Raw genomic sequence first — 22,791 nt, forward strand, 5'->3', positions numbered from 1 at the left:
GTTGCCAGAGTTAAGAGGATGAATTAATGAGCATGTTTAGATGCCATTGATAATTATAAATGATTACAAAAAAGAACTTTCAATCATTACCTTATATCACTACTTTACCTTTGAGATGTATGGCAAGGTCTCTCTGGTTAATGTTCTAGCTGCTTGTTCTGACAAAGCCCAGACCAATTATCTATAGCTTGAAGTATGTTATCCATGCAAGTGTGCTCAGTCACTAAGTCATGGCCGACTTTTTGTGACCTCCCTGGACTATAGCCCACCAGGCTCCTCAGTCCATGGGGTTTCCCAGGCAAGAATACTGGAGTGCTTTGCCATTTCCTAGTCCAGGAGATGTTCTCAATCCGGGGACCAAACCCAAGTCTACACCAGGTGGATTCTTCACCACTGAGCCACTGGGGAAGTCCATGTTACCCAGGTTTTGAATTTAAATTTTATTGATATGGAAGGACAAGAGGTGAAGGGTTAGGATTGCTTGTAAATATATACTTGTATTATTTTTGAAATTTTCCACTGAAAGCTTTAAAATATACATTTTGCTACGATATATCATATAATCTCATGTTTTTAACTAGAAGATTATTTTCCTGGTGGCAAGGTGGTTCAGAAAGTCACGAATCTGCCTACAGTACAGGAGACCTGGGTTTGATCCCCTGCAATAGGGAATGGCAACCCACTTCAGTATTCTTGCCTGGAGAATCCCATGAACAGAGGAGCTTGGCTGCCTACAGTCCATGGGGTTGGAAAGCTTTAAAATATACACTTTGCTATAGCATCTTATATAATCTCATGTAATTAGAAGATTATTTTAGACTGTTGCTTGTGGCTGATATAGGAAGCAAAAGATGAAAAAAAGATGAGAAAAGACTTTCTCTAATTACCTCATGTCTAATAGCTTTGTGTCAAAAGATATCACTTAAAGTGTAACAAATCAAGCAATAAAAAATCTTAGCATATGTAATATTAGTGTTAGAAAAACAGTGAGAAAGATCACAACATTGAATGTAATTGGATGGTAGATCAAAGTAGATGAGAAAGATCATCACACTAATTTTATCTTTGCTTCTTTTAGGAAAGAAATATTGTCAAAAGAAATAAAAGTCTAAGGATATTGAATAAAATAACCACTAGAACAAAAATTAAAACTTCTATAAATATCATAAGTACATAAAGCAAATTTGTGAAAGACTTTCTTTAAAAATCATTGTTAAAAGTTATATTTCTTTTTTTATGTGTTAATTTAATTCTCCTTGTACATTTCTGTCCACATGAGCCAACAAAAGTCAAGAATGCATACTTTACAATATTTACCTGTTTTGAGACATTCAAGCCAATTTCAGATGGCAAAAGTAGAATTCAGTCACTAATGACATGTTTAAAAATATGTATAATAAACAAAAAAAAGTTTTTACAAGATAAAAAATAATCTTCCACAATGCAATAAATTGCAGATCACTGAAATTTTAACTCTTTAGATGATTTCACTTCAGTTTTTGGTTTCAAAATCTACAGACAATTGAAAGGAAAAGGCATTGGCAGAATTTCTATTTTTAAGTTTCTCTTTTTTGTTTCAACTATTTGTTACACTGTTTAAAGATGTTAAAGATGAAGGTGCTCTTGCATGACCGGTGGCCTTTCGATGATCAAAAAGTTTATTCCGGGATGGAAATTCACTGTGGCAGGTTGTACAGCTGATAAGCACATCACTCATTGTCTGTGGTTCAGCAGGTACTCTGACAGACTTTTTAGTACCTTTGGCTTTCTTTCCTTTGGGTTTAGAAACACTTTTAGCCTCAGTTTTTGGGTCACTGCACAGTTCCACAGTCTCTGTGACCCCAACATTTTCTTGGAGACTATCTTCCAATTCTTTGGCACTGTTTTCATGTAGGTTGGTATCTTCCTGGTCAACCTTTACTCCTTCTCCAGTTCCATTTTCATTGAAATTATCATCACAGTTCTGTGCTGGCTTCTGTTTCTTTTTCTTCTGTTTTTTTAGAAAGCTTTTGTTTTGGCGCCTCCTCCATTTCTTCCTCGGAATTGGCATTCAGGCTGTTTTCACCAGTTTAAGGTCCTGAAAAATTTGCTTCCTCCTCTTCCAACTGTTGTTTTAACAAGGCAGCCATTTCCCGATGCTTCCTTGATTTTTCATGATTCCTCAGAGCCTTTTCGGTCTTGAAAGACTTATCCCACGCGGGGCAGTAAAGGCCATCATAAAGTTCTGCGTCCTCGGCCTCGTCGCTGTCTTTACCATCCTGTCCGTCTCTGAGCTGCGGTTCTTCCGCTTCATCGTCACCTGATCCGTCTCCAAATTGCTTTTCATACTGCGCCTCCATCTCCCCGAGCTCCTTCTCCAAGCCGGCCACGGCCATCCAGCTGTGCTCTCTGCACTGCTCTGCCAGCCTGGTCTGTTTCCGCTTCCGCCGCCGCCTCATCGCCTCGGCTTCCCTCGCCTTCTCCGCGTTTTGTTCTTCCACAAGCTTTCGATGAGCCTGCACTCTTCTATCCCATTTACGGATGAAAGCGACCTGCTGATAGACAACTTCATTCTCTTTCCTCTCTTTGTCTCAAATCTTTCTGTTTTCCTTTTCCATGGCTCGTTTCTCCCAGCCGTTTGAAGCCTGCCGTGTATCATATTCTTTCCAAGCCAAGTTCTGAGTGCAGAAACTCTGCCGGTAAGCCTAGAGTGATGGATTACCATATCATAGTCACTCTGGGGGGTCTCCAAAAGTTGGGAAATCTTCCATGGCCTCTTCTAAAGCAGATTCTAGGTCTTCCTTTGCAATCATCTCAAAATCATTAGGTACACCGTATAATAGCCCTTTTCATCATGGCCATAATCAGAGTAGCAGGTCACAGTGAAATAGTGAAGCAAATCTAAGCTGTCTTCTTGATATTCTCCATCACGTCCACCTTTAACCAGAGCTTCTCTACGATTATCGTACCATATGATGTGTTGAGGGTCGCTCAACACATCATACGCCGCTTGGATTAGTTTAAATTTTTCAGCTGCTTCTGCAGCATTATCCAGATTTTTATCTGGGTGCCATTTCTGGGCCAGCTTCCAATAGGCCTTCTTGAGCTCCTCCTCGCCGGCGTCGTTCCGCACCCCCAGCCCTTCGTAGTGACACTTTATATCTCCCGATAGGGCAGTGGGCTCAGCCAGGAGCCCAGGCCAGGGCCGAAGTGGTGGCGGCGGCCCTGGTGGTCCTCTCCTGTGGCGGGAGCCCGCCAGCGAGCGCGGGGGCAGCGATGGCGGCGTGGTCTATTTATTTATTTTCAAGAGCCCATGGAATATGCATGAAAATAGATTATATATTAGGTCACAAAGGAAATTAATTTCAATGAATTTTCAGAAGTAGAAATCTCATATTCCCTAATCATATGACAACACAGTGAGACACCCATGGAAAAATTCATAAAGCTAAAAGATAATTAAGTTTGAAGGTTTAAAAAATTAAGTTCTCTTGAACAACTTTTGGATCAAAAGGACTTACAAATCAAAATAACAAAACTTACAAAGAATAGCAATAATGAAAAAGCACATCTCAGAAAACTACAAGAGAAAGATAAAGCAATGCTCAGAGGAAAATTGGAATAATTAGAATAAGAGCCACAAAACAAACCAAAGGAAGACAAAAAGAAAAAAGAAATGGATAAAGGTAAAAGTAAATATATGAGTTCAGTTCAGTCGCTCAGTCATATCCGACTCTTTGTGACCCCATGAACCGCAGCATGCCAGGCCTCCCTGTCCATTACCAACTGCTGGAGTCTACCGAAACCCATGTCCATGATAGTGATGCCATCCAACCATCTGATCCTCTGTTTTCCCCTTCTCCTCCTACCCTTAATCTTTCCCAGCATCAGGGTCTTTTCTAATGAGTCAGCTCTTTGCATCAGGTGGCCAAAGTATTGGAGTTTCAGCTTCAACATCAGTCCTTCCAATGAACACCCAGGACTGATCTCCTTTAGGATGGACTGGTTGGATCTCCTTGCAGTCCAAGGGACTCTCAAGAGTCTTCTCCAACACCACAGTTCAAAAGCATCAATTCTTCAGCACTCAGCTTTCTTTATAGTCCAACTCTCACCTCCATACATGGCCACTGGAAAAACCATAGCCTTGACTAGATGGACCTTTGTTGACAAAGTAATGTCTCGGCTTTTTAATATGCTGTCTAGGTTGGTCATAACTTTCCTTTCAAGGAGTAAGTGTCTTTTAATGTCATGGCTGCAATCACCATCTGCAGTGATTTTGGAGCCCCCAAAAATAAAGTCAGCCACTGTTTCCCCATCTATTTGCCATGAAGTTAGAACACAGCTTTTCACCATTGAATATGATATTGGTTGTCAGTATGTCCTAAATGAATTTTATTATGTCTAAGAAGATATGTGGGCTTCCCAGGTGGCGCACTTGATAAAGAATCCATCTGCCAATGCAGGAGATACAAGAGAGGGTTCACTTCCTGTGTCTGGAAGATCCCCTGGAGAAGGAAATGGCAATCCACTCTAGTATTCTTGTCTGGGAAATCCCATGGACAGAGGAGCCTGGTGGGCTACAGTCCATGGGGTTGCAAAGAGTCAGACACGACTGAGTGACTGAGCAAGAAGATAGGTTGATATATTCCCTGTGTACTCACTTTGATGAGAGTTTTTATCATGAATAAATGTTGAAAATGTGAAATTTTTTTTCTGCATCTATTAAGATGCTCATGTAATTATTATCCTTCCTTTTGTTAATGTGGTATATCATATCGATGGATTTGTCAATGTTGAACCATCCTTGTGTCCCTGAAATAAATCCAACTTGATCATGGTGTATGATCCTTTTTATATATTGTTGAATTAACTTTTCTAGTATGTTATTAAGGATTTTTACATCTATAGTCATCAAAGAAATTAGCCTGTAATTTTCTTTTATCAAAGTGTCTTTGTCTGGTTTTGGTATCAGGGTAATTAGTGGCCTAGTAGAATGAACTTGGGAGTTTTCTGTCTTCTTCAATTTTTTAGAATAGTTTGAGAAAGATAAGCATTAGTCCTTCTTTATATGTTTTGTAAAATTCCCCTGTGTAGTCATCTAGTCCTAGACTTGTGTTTGCTGGGAGTTTTTAAATTACAAATGCAGTTTCACCACTGGTGATTGGTTTGTTCAAATTATCTATTTTTCTTGACTCAATCTTGACATGTTGTATGTTTCTAGAAATTGTCCATTTCTTTTAGGTTATCCAATTAATTGGCATCTGAGTCTTGGTGGTATTTTCTTATGATTTTTTTGTATCTCTGTGGTATCAGTATGTATCTCTATGGTATCTCCTCAGTTCTTATTTTGTTTATTTGGGTCCTCTTTCTTTTCTGAGCCTGGATAAATGTTTATAAATTTTATCTTTTCAAAAAACTCTTGGTTTCATTGATCACTCATGCTTTCTTCTGTATCAATCTGCTATTCATTCCTTCTAGTGTGTTTTTAATTTAGGCTATTGAATTCTTCATTTCTGATTGAGTCGTTTTTACAGTTTCTAGTTCTTTGTAAATTTTTCACTGTGTTCATCTGTTCTTTACCCTAATTCAGTTAACATTTTGACCACCAGTGCTTTGAATTCTTTATTTCTGGTTCATTATCTGCTTTTTCAAGGGTTTTATCTTATTCTGTGAACTGAGAGCATTTCCTCTGCCTTTTCATTTTACTTAACTTCCTCTGACTCTATGAATTTAGTGTGAAACAGTTACCTGTTATAGTCTTGAAGGGGTGTTCTTATGTGCGAACATCCCTATTCAGACTGCAAGTGCTCAGTGCCTTTAATGGGAGAGCTGGATTTGACAGGGGTGCAAATCACATCTTTAGTCAGGGTGTGCGGACAGCTACCCCCTTGGTAGGGGGTGAAACTGGAAATGGAAGGGCTGGAGCTGGAGTCAAGTGCTAAAAAAATGGCAAGTGCCTTTTTAAAATAGTTTTATCTATTTTTGGCTTTGCTGGGTCTTCCTTGTTGCTCGGGCTTTTCTCTAGTCACAAGCAGGGTTACTCACTTGTTGCGCTATGCAGGCTTCGCTTTGCGGTGGTTTCTCTTGTGGAGCACAGGCTTTAGGGTGCAAGGGCTTCGGCAGTTGCAGCACACAGGTTCAGTAGTTGTGGCACATGGGCTTAGTCGCTCCGAGGCATGTGGGATCTTCCTGGATCAGATCAAACCCGTGTCTGCTGCATTGGCAAGCGGGTTCTTTACCACTGAGTCACCAAGAAAAACCCACAGGTGCCTTTAGGTGTGGGTTTTCCCCTGTCCCCACACTGGAACCTCTGCCCCAGAGCTGGGGGCCTGTGCGAGACCCTGCAGTTGTGTCCCTTGGCTCAGCTGCAGCCTGAGGTCCAAGTATTCTTCATCCTTCACCGTCAGTCACCGCCCCTGGTCTCCACCACCCTCCTTTCCCCTGTGGAGCCACATCACAGGGCAGGCAGGGCCCCACATGGACACTCAGCATGCACTGGGGTGTGAGCTGGGGTGGAAGGGCTGCTCTCAGCGCTCTGGGCTGCTTCTGATGCGCAGAGTGAGTCAGCATCAACCACGGCACTGCCACCCCAACAGACTTGCCCTGGGTCTGGGGAGTCTCTGGATCCCCAAGTTATGTCTTCTCCTCAGTAGTAGCTGCCCTAGATCCAACACACCATGATGTGAAGAGTGAATGGGGCTGGAATATTCACTCAACTGGGGCTGGGACATGCACCAAGGAGGCGGTGGGAAACCCAGCAGTCACTTGACCACCTCCTTCTGCCTGTCCTGGGGATAAGCCAGTGTGCATGTGCTCCTCAGGAGCAGAATCCAGGCTTCTCACAGCTCCCCTATTGGTTCCAGTGGTCCCCCAGCCAGCCAAGGGGGCTCTTCTTCAGGACTGGGGTGCCTAATCCATAGCTCTCACTACTCACTCCCCAAGGCAGCTATCTGCCAATAAATTCTCCCCTTTCCTCTGAGTCTCTCCCAGGAGCAAAGATCCCAACTCAATCTCTTTTCTTTCCTTCCTACCTGATCACATGTATATCTTTCTTATAGCCTTGATTGTATAGGAGTCCTTCTGCCAATTTCTAGTGAAATTTGTTCCACCTTTAGATGTATTATCTGATATGTTCTTGAGGGGAGGTAAGCTCTACATCCTCTTACCCCATCATCTTGATTGATCTCCAGAAGATTTATTCTTCACAACATGAGCTAATTCTACAGTTTATAAACAAAAATAAACAAAGAAAAATCAGGAAACTTAGCAAAACAAAGAGGTGACGTTACCTTTTCTGACATAAAAACACATTACAAAGTCTCAATAATTAAAATGGTGTGATGTCAGTGCATAAGTAGAGGAGCAAGTAAAACATAATAGAATGCCCATAAATAGAGTCAAATATATTCAGGAATTTAAAGTTGAACAGTTCTATGAAGACCTACAAGACCTTCTAGAACTTACACCCAGAAAAACATGTCCTTTTCATTATAGGGGACTGGAATGCAAAAGTAGGAAGTCAAGAAACACCTGGAGTAACAGGCAAATTTGGCCTTGGAGTACAGAATGAAGCAGGGCAAAGGCTAATAGAGTTCTGCCAAGAGAACTCACTGGTCATAGGAAACACCCTCTTCCAACAACACAAGAGAAGACTCTACACATGGACATCACCAGATGGTCAACACCGAAATCAGATTGATTATATTCTTTGCAGTGAAAGATGGAGAAGCTGTATACAGTCAGCAAAAACAGGACTGGGAGCTGACTGTGGCTCAGATCATGAACTCCTTATTGCCAAATTCAGACTGAAATTGAAGAAAGCGGGGAAAACCACTAGACCATTCAGGTATGACCTAAATCAAATCCCTTATGACTATGCAGTGGAAGTGAGGAATAGATTTAAGGGACTTGATCTGATAGACAGAGTGCCTGATGAACTATGGACAGAGATTCGTGACCTTGTAGAGGAGACAGGAATCAAGACCATCCCCAAGAAAAACAAATGCAAAAAAGCAAAATGTCTGTCTGAGGAGGCCTTAACAAATAGCTGTGAAAAAAAAGAAAGCGAAAAGGAAAAGAGAAAAGGAAAGATATATCCATTTGAATGCAGAGTTCCAAAGAATAGCAAGGAGAGATAAGAAAGCCTTCCTCAACATTCAATGCAAATAAATAGAGGAAAACAATAGAATGGGAAAGACAAGATCTCTTCAAGAAAATTAGAGATACCAAGGGAACATTTCATGCAAAGATGGGCTCAATAAAGAACAGAAATGGTAGGGGCCTAACAGAAGCAGAAGATATTAAGAAGAGGTGGCAAGAATACACAGAAGAACTGTACAAAAAAGATCTTCACGACCCAGATAATCACGATGGTGTGATCACTCACCTAGAGCCAGACATCCTGGAATGTGACGTCAAGTGGACCTTAGGAAGCATCACTGCGAACAAAGCTAGTGGAGGTGATGGAATTCCAGTTGAGCTATTTCAAATCCTGAAAGATGATGCTTTGAAAGTGCTGCACTCAATATGCCAGCAAATTTGGAGAACTCAGCAGTGGCCACAGGACTGGAGAAAGTCAGTTTTCATTCCAATCCCAAAGAAAGGCAATGACAAAGAATGCTCAAACTACCACACAATTTTACTCATCTCACACGCTAGTAAAGTGATGCTTTAAATTCTCCAAGCCAGGCTTCAGCACTATGTGAACCATGAACTACCAGATGTTCAAGTTGATTTTAGAAAAGGCAGAGGAACCAGAGATCAAGTTGCCAACATCTGGTGGATCATTGAAAAACCAAGAGAGTTCCAGAAAAACATCTATTTCTGCTTTATTGACTATGCCAAAGCCTTTGACTGTATGGATCACAATAAACTGTGGAAAATTCTGAAAGAGATGGGAATACCAGACCACTTGACCTGCCTCTTGAGAAACCTGTATGCAGGTCAAGAAGCAACAGTTAGAACTGGACATGGAACAACAGACTGGTTCCAAATAGGAAAAGGAGTACGTCAAGGCTGTATATTTTCACCCTGCTTATTCAACTTATATGCAGAATACATCATGAGAAACGCTGGGCTGGAGGAAGCACAAGCTGGAATCAAGATTGCCAGGAGAAATATCAATAACCTCAGATATGCAGATGACACCACCCTTATGGTAGAAAGTGAAGAGGAGCTAAAAAGCCTCTTGATGAAAGTGAAAGAGGAGGTGAAAAAGTTGGCTTAAAGCTCAACATTCAGAAAACTAAGATCATGGCATCCGGTCCCATCACTTCATGGGAAATAGATGGGGAAACAGTGGAAACAGTGTCAGACTTTATTTTGGGGGGCTCCAAAATCACTGCAGATGGTGACTGCAGCCATGAAATTAAAAGACACTTACACCTTGGAAGGAAAGTTATGACCAACTTAGACAGCATATTAAAAGCAGACACATTACATTGCCAACAAAGGTCCATCTAGTCAAGGCTATGGTTTTTCCAGTAGTCATGTATGGATGTGAGAGTTGGACTATAAAGAAAGCTGAGCGCCGAAGAATTGGTGCTTTTGAACCTTGGTGTTGGAGAAGACTCTTGAGCGTCCCTTGGACTGCACGGAGATCAAACCAGACAATCCTGAAGGAAATCAATCCTGAATATTCATTGGAAGGACTGATGCTGAAGCTGAAGCTCCATTATTTTGGCTACTTGCTGCAAAGAGCTGACTCATTAAAAGAGACCCTGATGCAAGGAAAGATTGAAGGCAGGAGGAGAAGAGGATGACAGAGGACTAGATGGTTGTATGGCATCACCAACTCAATGGACATGATTTGAGCAAGCTCAGGGAGATGGTGAAGGACAGGAAGCCTAGTGTGCTGCAGTCCATGAGGTTGCAAAGCGTCAGACACAACTGAGTGACTGAACAATAACAAATAATTCAGAGTCCATAACAATTCTGCATGATATAAAACACTGTAGCAAAGTTAAAAAAAGTGCAGATAAGTGACAAAATGGGTGAAATATTTGCCATTTATCACAGATGAAGAGCTGAGTATTTAACATGTTACCATCTCCTATGAATTGGTTTAAAAAAATGACCAAATAGAAAACAGTGTAAAGAATACAATAATAAATAATAAATAAATCCACACCTCCAGAAAACAAAAACAAAATGCAAGTGGCTCTTAACAAGATGAAAGAATCCTCAATGTCATTCACGAGAAAAATGCAAATTACAACTACACTGATCCCGTTTTAACTCATCAGATCAGCAAAAATTCAAAAGTTTAGTTAACAAGCTTGGTTAAGAATCAGCAAGCACTCATCCACTGTTGGTGGTAATGCAAATTGGTACAACCTTCATGGAAGGCAGTTTGGCGATATTTACCAAAATTACAAATGCCAATCAATACCCATTGACCCTGAAATTCTGCTGTTGAAATTTATCCTATAATACTTGTACAGGGGTACAAAATGATACACATACAAAGCTATTTGATGCAGCATGGTTTGTAAGAGCTGGAAAGCATTGGAAACAACTGACTTGCCCATCAGTGGGTAAATTGTTAAATAAATCATGGTATTTCCTCATGATGGAATATTCTGAAAGTATATTTAAAAAATAAAGAAGCTTTGTATTATTGATATGAAAGTATCTCCAAGATGGTTGTATAGAATAGTAAATATGCTATTCCTTTCAAGGAAAAGGGGGAAGAATAAAAATACTTACTCATATTTACTTAAATGGAGAAATTCTGGAAGGATATGTGTCCCTCTGGAGGAATACTTGCAAAACTAATAAAATAATAATGGGAGAACTGGCTGTATAGGTATTAAGAATGGGAGGAAGACTTTTTACTGTGTACTTTGAAAATGCATTTTCAGTTTTGAATCATATGAATATATTATCAGCTGCAAGGAAGTTAAATTTTGAAATGCCATTTTTTAACATTAATGGACACATTATGCATAATAAGCCCTGTATTATCTGCTGCATGGCATGCATTCAAGCATTTCAACATGGTCATTCTTTGGACTGACATTATTTTAAAAGTTCTTGGGGTTACTATAAATGGTTAGATTAAGCATGATGAGATTCCCCTGGAATAACTTGAAACAGAAAAATCAAAATATTCTAATATCTTCTTGTCCATCTGAAGCTATTCTCAAGTCTCCCTCAGGATTCCTGATGGTCCAGTGATTAGACTCTGAGCTTCCAATGCCAGGGGCCCAGGTTCGATCCCTGGTAGGGAACTAAGATCCCATATGCCCTGTAGTCAAAAAAAGAAAACATAAAAAACCTCTCTCTCTGGGCTCTTCATTTAAAGTCTTTCCCCTTAGGTTACAGACTCTTCATTTCCCCTTTAGCTCATGATATTCAAAAACAGACTTTAGAGATCATTTGACCTGGTACCATTAACTGTCTGCATAAGCTTGGACCAAACACTTCAATTTCCTCGTGTGTAAAATGGAAGTGAATACAAACTTTATAAATTTGCTGTGAGGATTTAGTGAGTTATGTATGTGCAACTCTGAGCCCAACATTGGCATATGATAAGAATTCTAGAAATCCTAAGCACCTCTACTATTATTACATTGACGACAAAGACTTCCTGTGTTGCAGTTGTTTAGTCGCTAAGTCGTATCTGACTCTTTGCAACCCGACGGACTGCTGCACGCCAGGCTTCCCTGTTCTTCACTGTCTTCTTGGGTTTGCTCAAACTCATCTCCATTGAGTCAGTGACTTCCTAGTAGCTGGCATTTCCAGTGGGTTCTAAACTCTGATGTGTTTTGATGGATACTCCGGTTACTAACCTTGCATGAAATGGTTGGATGGCATCACCAACTCGACAGACATAAGTTTGAGCACGTTCCAGGAGTTGGTAATAGATAAGGGAGCCTGGCGTGCTGCAGTCCATGGGGTCGCAGAGTCGGGCATGACTGAGCAACTGAACTGAACTGATCCTCTTGTCAATTCAAGTAACAGTCGTATGGTTATCATTTAGACACTCATCCATAAATTTATGCTAATCCCCTATCTTTGAATTAATGCTCCTCTAATTCAACACATTAAGTTTCTAATTAATGTGTCTAATAATCCTTTCGCTCTTCAATTCAAAAATAATGTTCACTGTTCATCAGAAAGTATCAGATTTTTTTAGCGTCCTCATACCAAAAGTTCAGCTACATTTTTAAATTATGAAATGCAGTTTACCCAGGTAATACCGTCAGAATTACCTCATAGTATCTCAGACTGACAGTGTCATTCAATCACTGTAATCAAGATATTTTAAAGAAGAATTATTTATCTACATAACTGTCATTTTAGTTGTAAGAAACACTCGATGTCAATTTTAATTATTTCAATGCCAATAATCCACATTAACATGAAAATTATTAATAATTAATATTACCTGTTTATAATGTGTAAGTGATTCTAATAAACATGTAAAAGGCTTTGGGAGAGGAAACATACCACATTTAATATTTAATATTCAAATGTTAGGGCTAGAGAGCTATTGACTGTCAGAAAACAACCTAGACCCCAATGAGCCCACAACAAGACACTGCCAAATTTCTTATTATTAATAAATTTCTTCTCTCTGAATTCCCTCAGAGAACATACAACCAGCGATTACCAAGAGAAATATTAGAAAACTGTGAATTATGTTTAATCCTTTGGCTATAAACTGGAAACTTTTAATTAAAAAAGTGAAGCCTTCATTTTAATGTTGGAATGCTATTATATAACTTGAAAAGAAAATTGAGGTTTACTTTTGTCATTAAATAGACGTTTAGTGCAACATTATGGAGCAAGCACTGATTTACATATCCTTTGGGGAAGAGGAAAAAAAGGAAGCCTTAAGGGAGATTGTAATCCACTAAGCAAATTGAGACAGGTAAAGTAATAATTAAGATATAAATAATAAGTGATTACGGCTGTGCTAGTGAAGTTCAGAGGGAGGTGACCACAGAAACTATTTTGCATTTTAATTTGGCTTTGTAGAAAGGTAAAAATTCAACAGCCAGAAATAGTGGAAAGAGCTCATTTCAAATAAAGGGAATAATATGAGTGATGTCTGGAACGAAATAGCAGAGGATGTCTGTAGAACTGAACATATGGACTGCAGTATGAAATAATATTAATGGGAAATAAAACAAACATGGATTCAATAAGAAGCAATCATATGAAGCCAAGAAATTCAGAATTTTTTTCATAAGCAATGGAAAGCTATGAACAGTGCTTTGATTGAAAGAGTAATTTTATAAAAGTTGCCCTAGGAAGATTATACTGGTAATTGTATACAATATGGGTTACATTGGGTTCTGGGGATGGGGAAGAGAGTGTTCTAGCAATTTAAGCAAAAGATCCTTATGCATCTAAACTAGGTGCTGTGGAACTGGAAAGGAAGAGATGAGGTAAATATATGGAGTATATTTTAGTTTTAGTCTTTGAATGTTCAGTGTATTATGTGGTCATGCTCAGTCATGTCCAACTCTTTGCAACCCCATGGACTGTAGACTGCCAGGCTCCTTTGTACATGAGATTTCCCAGGCAAGAATACTGGAGTGGGTTCCCATTTCCTCTTCCAGGGGATCTCCCCCCACTCCACACTGCCCCAGGGATCAAACCCACGTCTCCTGCGTAAGCAGGCAGATTCATTACCACTGAGCCACCTGGGAAGCCCCCATCACATGATCAGCCACTTCCAATTTAACTCACTGAAATTCTACTGTTTCATCAGGTGAGAAGTTTGCTGACAAGAAGCCTAAAGTGCAGTTAGTCATATCCTACGAAGACACGAAGCTGACCATACTTGTGAAGCACATGAAAAACATCGTGAGTTCCTCTTATCTAATAAGAAACATGTAAACCTACATTTAGAAACAACTCTCTTCCTTTAAGCGATTAATGTCAACACTTGTGAGAGGAATGGGGCCAGCCACCAGTATCAGTGAGGAACAATGAGCCAATTACAGTATTCAGTATGTTCAGTGTACAGTATAATGGTGATCCTTGGTGGAAAGGCTATAACATATTTCACAGGTAAAGTCCTAGAATGAAAGTCAGACTTTATTCTCAGTGACGTGTCAGAACAAGTCAATTCCGGCATAGCTAGAGTATTGAGAACCAAAAGAAAAGAAAAAAAAGCTACGTCCCAACAGTTTACATCTGTCTCATCAAGCTAAGCTTTGTGGAAGGCTGACTCATCCCTTTGAATAGTGCCAACACCTTCTCTGTGAAACCAGAGAAGTAATTTTCTCACAGATTCTCATTCAGTACTTTGAACACTTTTCATATTCTGATTTAATTGCTCAAAGATATTTTTCTAAAAAAAAAAAAGAGATATTTTTCTTCCCTCAAAAAGTAATAATTTTTCCATAACAGGAACCCTCCATCTTTGCATCCCCAGAACCAAGAATGTTAGTTAGCCTCTAAGGAAAAGCAGAAACTGCTCTAGTATACCCCGTTACTCCCTGAAGATGGGTCAAGTCAGAGAGACCAGGATGGCAACTGGACCATGTCATTAAGAGAGGGAGCTTTCTGTGCCACTGTTAGTCTCCCAGTCGTGCCCGACTCTGCAACCCTATGGACTGCAGCACGCCAGGCTCCCCTGTCCATCACCAACTCCCGGAGCATACTCAAACTCATGTCCATTCAATCGGTGATGCCATCCAACCATCTCATCCTCTGTCTTCCCCTTCTCCTCCTGCCTTCAATCTCTCCCAGCACCATGGTCTTTTTCAGTGAGTCAGTTCTTCGCATTAGGTGGCCAAAGGATTGGAGATTTAGCATCAGTCCTTCCACTGAATATTCAGGACTGACTTCCTTTAGGATTGACTGGTTGGATCTCCTTGCAGTTCAAGGGACTCTCAAGAGTCTTCTCCAAACCACAGTTCAAAAGCATCAACTCTTCTGCGCTCAGCTTTCTTTATCATCCAATTCTCACCTCCATACATGACTACTGGAAAAACCATAGATTTGTCTAGATGGACTTTTGATGGCAAAGTTATGTCTCTGCTTTTTAATATGCTATCTAGGTTTGTGATAGCTTTTCTTCCAAGGAGCAAGCACCTTTTTTTCATGGCTGCAGTCAGCAACTGCAGTGATTTTGGAGCCCAAAGAAATAGTTTCTCAATGTTTCCATTGTTTCCCCATCTATTTGCCATGGAGTGATGGGACTGGATGTCATGATCTTAGTTTTCTGAATGTTGAGCTTTACACCAACTTTTTCACTCTCCTCTTTCACTTTCATCAAGAGGCTATTTAGTTCCTCTTCACTTTCTGCCATAAGGGTGGTGTCATCTGCATATCTGAGATTATTGATATTTCTCCCTGCAATCTTGATTCCAGCTTGTGCTTCATCCCAGCCCGGCATTTCCCATGATGTACTCTGCATATAAGTTAAATAAGCAGGGTGACAATATACAGCCTTGACGTACTCCTTTCCCAATTTGGAACCAGTCCATTGTTTCATGTCCGGTTCTAACTGTTGCTTCTTGACCTGCCTACAGGTTTCTCAGGAGGCAGGTCAGGTGGTCTGGTATTCCCATCTCTTGAAGAATTTTCCACAGTTTGTTGTGATCCACACACTCAAAAGCTTTAGCATAGTCAATGAAGCAAAAGTAGATGTTTTTTCTGGAACTCTCTTGCTTTTTCTGTGATCCAACAGATGTTGATAATTTGATCTCTGGTTCCTCTGACTTTTCTAAATCCAGTTTGAATATCTGAGTCAATCTTTAATTGATTAAAGGTCTGAATCTGGATGCAGTAAGTGGCAAGGGTAACACTCAGCCTCACTAGCTTCTCTGGTCTTCCACTAACCTAGCAAAACGGGTCTTCCACATGGCAAAACTCCCCAGAGAATCCACTGACGTGGCAAAAGTCAGAAGCACTACTTCGGCTCTCTCCTTTGTGCATATAAATCTCTAAGGATGCACTTGGAAGGACTTAAAGGAGCAAACTCTTCTCAACATGATGTGCATCTGGAACATACTAGCACTTGATAAATATTTGTTCACTGAAAAATATTTGGCATAATTTTCAGGGAATACATCCTTTATAAATTTAGTATTAGCCAGACATCCAAAGATGCTTGTCTGTAAATCTGTGTTGTTTGCAATCAGCAATTTTTATAAGAATTGGGCAAATATTATTAAATGTGCTTTGTAGAACTTTTACTTATTAACAGTAATTATTTTCAATTGCTTTAGTAAGTTAATCAGCTTAACTGAGAATAGCAGTTGTTTAAGACAGTCTTAGGCTGGGAAATGAAGATTAAGTTAGATATTATTTATAGCGATATGTGTGTTCATGGACTTTAAGAATCTATATAAATACACATGATAAAGTGTACTTAAGAAATAGTGTTAATTTAACAGAATTTATATATGTGTATGACATATAATGGGCAATTGAAAACAGTCCTCTTGGAAACTATACATATATTTCAGTAATGTCATTGCTGAAGACATTTTAGAACATGCCTGTCGACATTGTTTTTAGATCTGCAGATAAACCACACAATAAACTTGTTGATATTATTCAACAGTCATGCCTAATGTTTGATCAAAAACAGTATTAACCAACCTGATCACCCATTTTATTCATCAGCTAAATCCCCAAATTACTTTTGACAGTTTTCAAAATTGCATTTTACACTCCAATGAAGTTGTACTACCAATAAGTATATTCAAAATGAGTGTGATGAAAGCATAAAGGAGGGGAGTGAGTAAGAGTAAGAGTTTAAGATTTGGATCAAGTTATGAGTAAATGGAAAATGAGAAAGTGAATCCTTTAAAAATTTGAAAACTGCTTGGAATTCCCCGGTGGCTCAGACAGTAAACAATCTGCCTGCAACACAGGAGACGGGGGTTCAATCCCTAGGTGGGGAAGATCCCTTGGAAGGAAATGGCTACCCACTCCAGTATTCTTGCCTGGGGAATTCCATGGACAGAAGAGGCTGGCAGGCTACAGTTCATGGGGTCACAAAGAGTCAGACACAACTGAGTGACTAACATGTTAAGGCCACTAGGGCCTGTATGTTGCCAATGCCCTTCAAAGGAAAGTTGTTAATAATGAAGTCATGTTTTCTCCTGGTTGTTCTCTGTCTCCTAATGTCTTAACATTGCCCTGGAACTCATCTCTTTCTCTCTTTTAAAAAATATTTTCTTTGCCTCACCTCACAGATGTGGGATCTTAGTTCCCCAACCCAGGTTCAAACCCTTGCCCCTTGCATTGGAAGTACAGAGTCTTAACCACTGGACCACCAGGGCAGTCCCTCTTCTCTTTTTATTGCCAGGCCTGTAGCTTTAAATACCCTTTACATGTCATTTCCTTCTGTATATATAATACAACTCGAAAGTCTCCCCAAAAAAAAGAAAGAAAGTTTCCCTAAAATCCAGTTATGTGTACAACTGATTACTCGACAACTCTAGTAGAAATTCAGTAGGCATCACGACTTAACATACATCCAGTCAAACTTCTGATTACTGTCCCCCCAAACCTGCTTCTAAGATCATGGCATCTGGTCCCATCACCTCATGGGAAATAGATGGGGAGACAGTGGAAACAGTGTCAGACTTTCTTTTTGGGGGCTCCAAAATCACTGCAGATAGTGACTGCAGCCATGAAATTAAAAGATGCTTACCCCTTAGAAGGAAAGTTATGACCAACCTAGATAGCATATTAAAAAGCAGAGACATTACTTTGCCAACAAAGGTCCATCTGGTCAAGGCTATGGTTTTTCCAGTGGTCATGTATGGATGTGAGAGTTGGACTACAAAGAAAGCTGAGCGCCGAAAAATTGATGCTTTTGAACTGTGGTGTTGGAGAAGATTCTTGAGAGTCCCTTGGACTGCAAGGAGATCCAACCAGTCCATCCTGAAGGAGATCAATCCTAGGTGTTCATTGGAAGGACTGATGCTGAAGCTGAAACTCCAGTACTTTGGCCACCTCATGCGAAGAATTGACTCATTGGAAAAGACCCTGATGCTGGGAGGGATTGGGGGCAGGAAGAAAAGGGGGCCACAGAGAATGAGATGGCTGATGGCATCACCACCACAATGGGCATGAGTTTGAGTAAACTCCGGGAGTTGGTGATGGACAGGGAGGCCTGGCGTGCTGTGATTCATGGGATCGCAAAGAGTCAGACACGACTGAGCGACTGAACTGAACTGAACTGAACTGAAACCTGCATCTTTGGCAGCCTGCCTCACCTCTAAATAACACCTTCATCCTACTAGCTGCTCAGGTTAAAATCTTTAGAGTTCTTTTGATTGCTCTTACAAACTACATCCCAATTTATCAACAAATTCTGTCAGTTTCATCTTGCAAAATAAATCCAGGATCCCACCATGCTTTACCACCATCACTACCACCATTGGATCAAACTACCATCTCTTCTCACTTGAATTACTACTGTTGCCTCTCAATAGGTCTCCCTAATTTTACCTTTATATCAGGAGCTCCCAACCTCCAGGATCTAATGCCTGATGATCTGCAGTGGAGCTTATGTAATAATAATAGAAATAAAGGGCACACTAAATGCAATGTTCTTGAATCATTCCAAAACCATCCCCCCACTCCCTAATCCATGGAAAATCTATCTTCACGAAACCAGACGCTGGTGCCAAAAACATTGGGGACAGCTGCTTTATATCTCTTTATATCTGTTTTTCTAACCTAGCATCCAAAATATTCCTCTGAGAATAAAAGTCAGAGCCTATCATCCCTCTATCATATCCCTCTGGAGAAGGAATCTCATTCTACTTACAATGATAGCCACATACCACCCTTGACCTCTCCAGCTTCACCTCATGCCTGTTGTAATTAGTCCCTAAGTCATGTTGGACTCTTCTACAGCCCTATGGACGGTAGCCTGCCAGGTTCCTCTGTCCATGGGATTTCCCAGGCAGACTCCCTAAATCACTCCATTTCAGCTGCAATGATTTTCCTCCTATACCTTGAATACCGAAGCATGTTTCTGCCCCAGGACATTGGTACCTGCTACTCAGCATACCCGGACTGCTCTTCCCCAGGCCCATGGTTCAAATTCCCCAATGGTTCAATCTCACATATCCTCAACAGCTATGTTTTTACTGTCACCTTTCCCCATGAGGTCCTCTCCTACTCGCATATATAAAATTGCAAAACCACCCCTGTTGGTTGGCACTTCCAAACTTCCTTTCTCCACTGCCCTGTATCAGTGCTATAACCCCAGGGGCTAAAGCAGGGTCAAGTATATCAGGTGCTCAATGAATACTTTGTTAAATGAAAGAATGTTAAGTTACTTCTAATGTGGACAACTAAGAACTAAGATCTTTATCACCTTCCCAAAATCATCATAACAAAGTTCTCATGCTTTGCATTTTTCAAAGTTTCTTTTAAATAACTGCTTTATTTCTTTGACTTATCTGAAGACTGAGATAACATTATAATGTAAATGACAGAAAAATCTATCTATAAGTTCTCAACACATTTTCTTTGCTCATTTCAATTTGTAACTAATTGTTATTTATTTTTTAGCCTTCAGTATTTTCACTTGCTTGAGTAATCAGACTAAAGAAGTTGTGCTTGATTTTATTTTAACATTAAAATGAATTATTCTGCCTGCAGTTCTGTTATATTTGATAGTAAGCTTGATGAAAAGAATTGTTTATCTTATATTAAATCTTTGCTCTCAGAACTATTTTCCTCCTGTGAATTCACAGGCTAAAACAAAATTGCTAAAATTTTTCCCTTTCAAAGCCACACAATATGATTTATCCCAGTGAATAGAGACTGACAAAATAGTGCAGTTATTTAGAACTGACCAAGATTTTTAAAAATAACAGTTCAGTTTGTATAACTGAGAAACAGAAAAATGATTTAGATTTGAAATATGTCTTTACATCTTTCTAGTGTTTTCCCATGTAGCCCACATTAAAATGCTCTCTTCCACTGACTTCCGCAATCTCTCTTTGCATTGCTGTGTGTCTCCTGGTCTTGTGGATTCCCCTAATTTTGTGTCATTTCTAGACTGTTTTCTTCTACCTGCTCCTGAGTGATCACATTCCGGAAGCCTCTTAAAGTAATCAGAAAGGATTACTAATTAGCATCAGTAATGGCATCAGTAGGGATGCCAAACTCCCTTCTGATATGGAATATGCTCACACTAGGAGAGTCTCCATAGTCTGTAACAGAATAATAAGTGATTTCATATGAAGAGCAAGTAATGACTGGGAAAGTGGGATATATCTCAACTGGAGCGCTCTTTAGTCCTTTCATAAGACACAAAATGGCAGAAAATCCTAAGTGCATGAAAACAGGAGAGAGAGAAGTAGTCAAACACAACAAGAAGAACTAAATACACACATTAAAATTTTATTATATTTTATTTTAAAAAATTCTTATAGTTTTACTATGTATTTGTAGTCTGGGGGGGTGGTTCTTGTTTTTAAAATCCGCACTCCTGGATGCAACTCCCATGACACTGACTCTGTCAGTATGGGCTGGGATTTCCGCATTTGCCTTTTATAGGCGATTCGTGGATTCCTCTACTCTTCCATTTCTAGACTTGTTTTCTTCTCTCCTGCTCTCAATTCTTTTCAATTTTTAAAAAATCTATATCTTTCCACTTGCAAAAGAATGAAACTAGAACACTTTCTAACACCATACACAAAAATAAACTCAAAATGGATTAAAGATCTAAATGTAAGACCAGAAACTATAAAACTCCTAGAGGAGAACATAGGCAAAACACTCTCCGACATAAATCACAGCAAGATCCTCTATGACCCACCTCCCAGAATATTGGAAATAAAAGCAAAACTAAACAAATGGGATCTAATGAAACTTAAAAGCTTTTGCACTACAAAAGAAACTATAAGTAAGGTGAAAAGACAGCCGTCAGATTGGGAGAAAATAATAGCAAATGAAGAAACAGACAAAGGATTAATCTCAAAAATATACAAGCAACTCCTGCAGCTCAATTCCAGAAAAATAAATGACCCAATCAAAAAATGGGCCAGAGAACTAAACAGACATTTCTCCAAAGAAGACATACAGATGGCTAACAAACACATGAAAAGGTGCTCAACATCACTCATTATTAGAGAAATGCAAATCAAAACCACAATGAGGTACCATTACACGCCAGTCAGGATGGCTGCTATCCAAAAGACTACAAGCAATAAATGCTGGAGAGGCTGTGGAGAAAAGGGAACCCTCTTACACTGTTGGTGGGAATGCAAACTAGTACAGCCACTATGGAAAACAGTGTGGAGATTCCTTAAAAAACTGGAAATAGAACTGCCATATGACCCAGCAATCCCACTTCTGGGCATACACACTGAGGAAACCAGATCTGAAAGAGACACGTGCACCCCAATGTTCATCGCAGCACTGTTTATAATAGCCAGGACATGGAAGCAACCTAGATGCCCATCAGCAGATGAATGGATAAGGAAGCTGTGGTACATATACACCATGGAATTTTACTCAGCCGTCAAAAAGAATTCATTTGAACCAGTCCTAATGAGATGGATGAAACTGGAGCCCATTATACAGAGTGAAGTAAGCCAGAAAGATAAAGAACATTACAGCATACTAACACATATATATGGAATTTAGAAAGATGGTAACGATAACCCTATATGCAAAACAGAAAAAGAGACACAGAAATACAGAACAGACTTTTGAACTCTGTGGGAGAAGGTGAGGGTGGGATGTTTCAAAAGAACAGCATGTATACTATCTATGGTGAAACAGATCACCAGCCCAGGTGGGATGCATGAGACAAGTGCTCCGGCCTGGTGCACTGGGAAGACCCAGAGGAATCAGGTGGAGAGGGAGATGGGAGGGGGGATCGGGATGGGGAATAAGTGTAAATCTATGGCTGATTCATATCAATGTATGACAAAACCCACTGAAATGTTGTGAAGTAATTAGCCTCCAACTAATAAAAAAATTTAAAAAAAAATAAAATAAAAAAATAAAAAAGAAAAAACAAACAAACAAAAAAAATCTATATCTTTAAAGAAATTTGTCATTGCTCCATCCTAGATTCACTTTATCTAAATGAATGACAATTTCTTGATAAAGGGAAATTTTCTAATAATAATTATTCAAACAATTATATTTGCCTTATATTCCATGAATAAAAATTGTTCTTCCAGAGTTGGCCTATTATGACATCCATTTCCCATTTCAAAGAATAAATAAGATGCAAAGCAACGGACAGTGAAGAGTACCCAGCCCAGATATACGTAACTTACTGTGTTTCATGACTTTTTAACCAAAAAATTGACCCTCAAAGATCACTAATTATTACTTAAAGAAACAAACTATGTTGTAGTTCAGTTGCTAAGTCCTGTCCAACTCTTTGTGACCTCATGGATGCAGCAGGCCAGGCTTCCCTGTCCTTCACTATCTCCCTGAGTTTGCTCAAACTCACATCGATTGAGTTGATGATGCCATCCAACTATTTCATCTTCTGTTGCCCACTACTCCTCCTGTCCTCAATCTTTCCTCGCATCAGGGTCTTTTCCAATGAGTAAACTCTTCACAACAGGTGGCCAAGGTACAGGAGTTTCAGCTTCACAATCAGTCCTTCCAATGAATATTCAGGGTTGATTTCTTTTAGGATTGACTGGTTGGATCTCCTTGTAGTTCAAGGGACTCTCAAGAGTCTTCAACACCACAGTTGAAAAGCATCAATTCTTCGGGGCTCAGTTTTCTTTATATTCCAACTCTCACATCCATACATGACTACTGGAAAGACCATAGCTTTAACAAGACAGACCTTTGTTGGCAAAGTGATTGTCTCTGCTTTTTAATATGCTGTCTAGGTTG

The 22,791-nt window shown here is 39.8% G+C and overlaps 1 protein-coding gene and 1 pseudogene across 1 annotated transcript in view; one reads left to right on the top strand and one right to left on the bottom strand.

The window, feature by feature from the left end:
* PIK3C2G (phosphatidylinositol-4-phosphate 3-kinase catalytic subunit type 2 gamma) overlaps positions 1–22,791 on the top strand; it is a 410,949-nt gene that overhangs the window by 363,026 nt on the left and 25,132 nt on the right. The window contains exon 31 of the mRNA XM_043882432.1: positions 13,703–13,797. Coding sequence (XP_043738367.1) covers positions 13,703–13,797 — 95 coding nt within the window. The remainder of the gene's footprint in view (positions 1–13,702; positions 13,798–22,791) is intronic.
* On the bottom strand, positions 1,493–6,710 carry LOC122680176 (annotated as a pseudogene).

Source organism: Cervus elaphus, chromosome 22, assembly GCF_910594005.1.
Source record: "Cervus elaphus chromosome 22, mCerEla1.1, whole genome shotgun sequence".
Taxonomy (NCBI): Eukaryota; Metazoa; Chordata; class Mammalia; order Artiodactyla; family Cervidae; genus Cervus; species Cervus elaphus.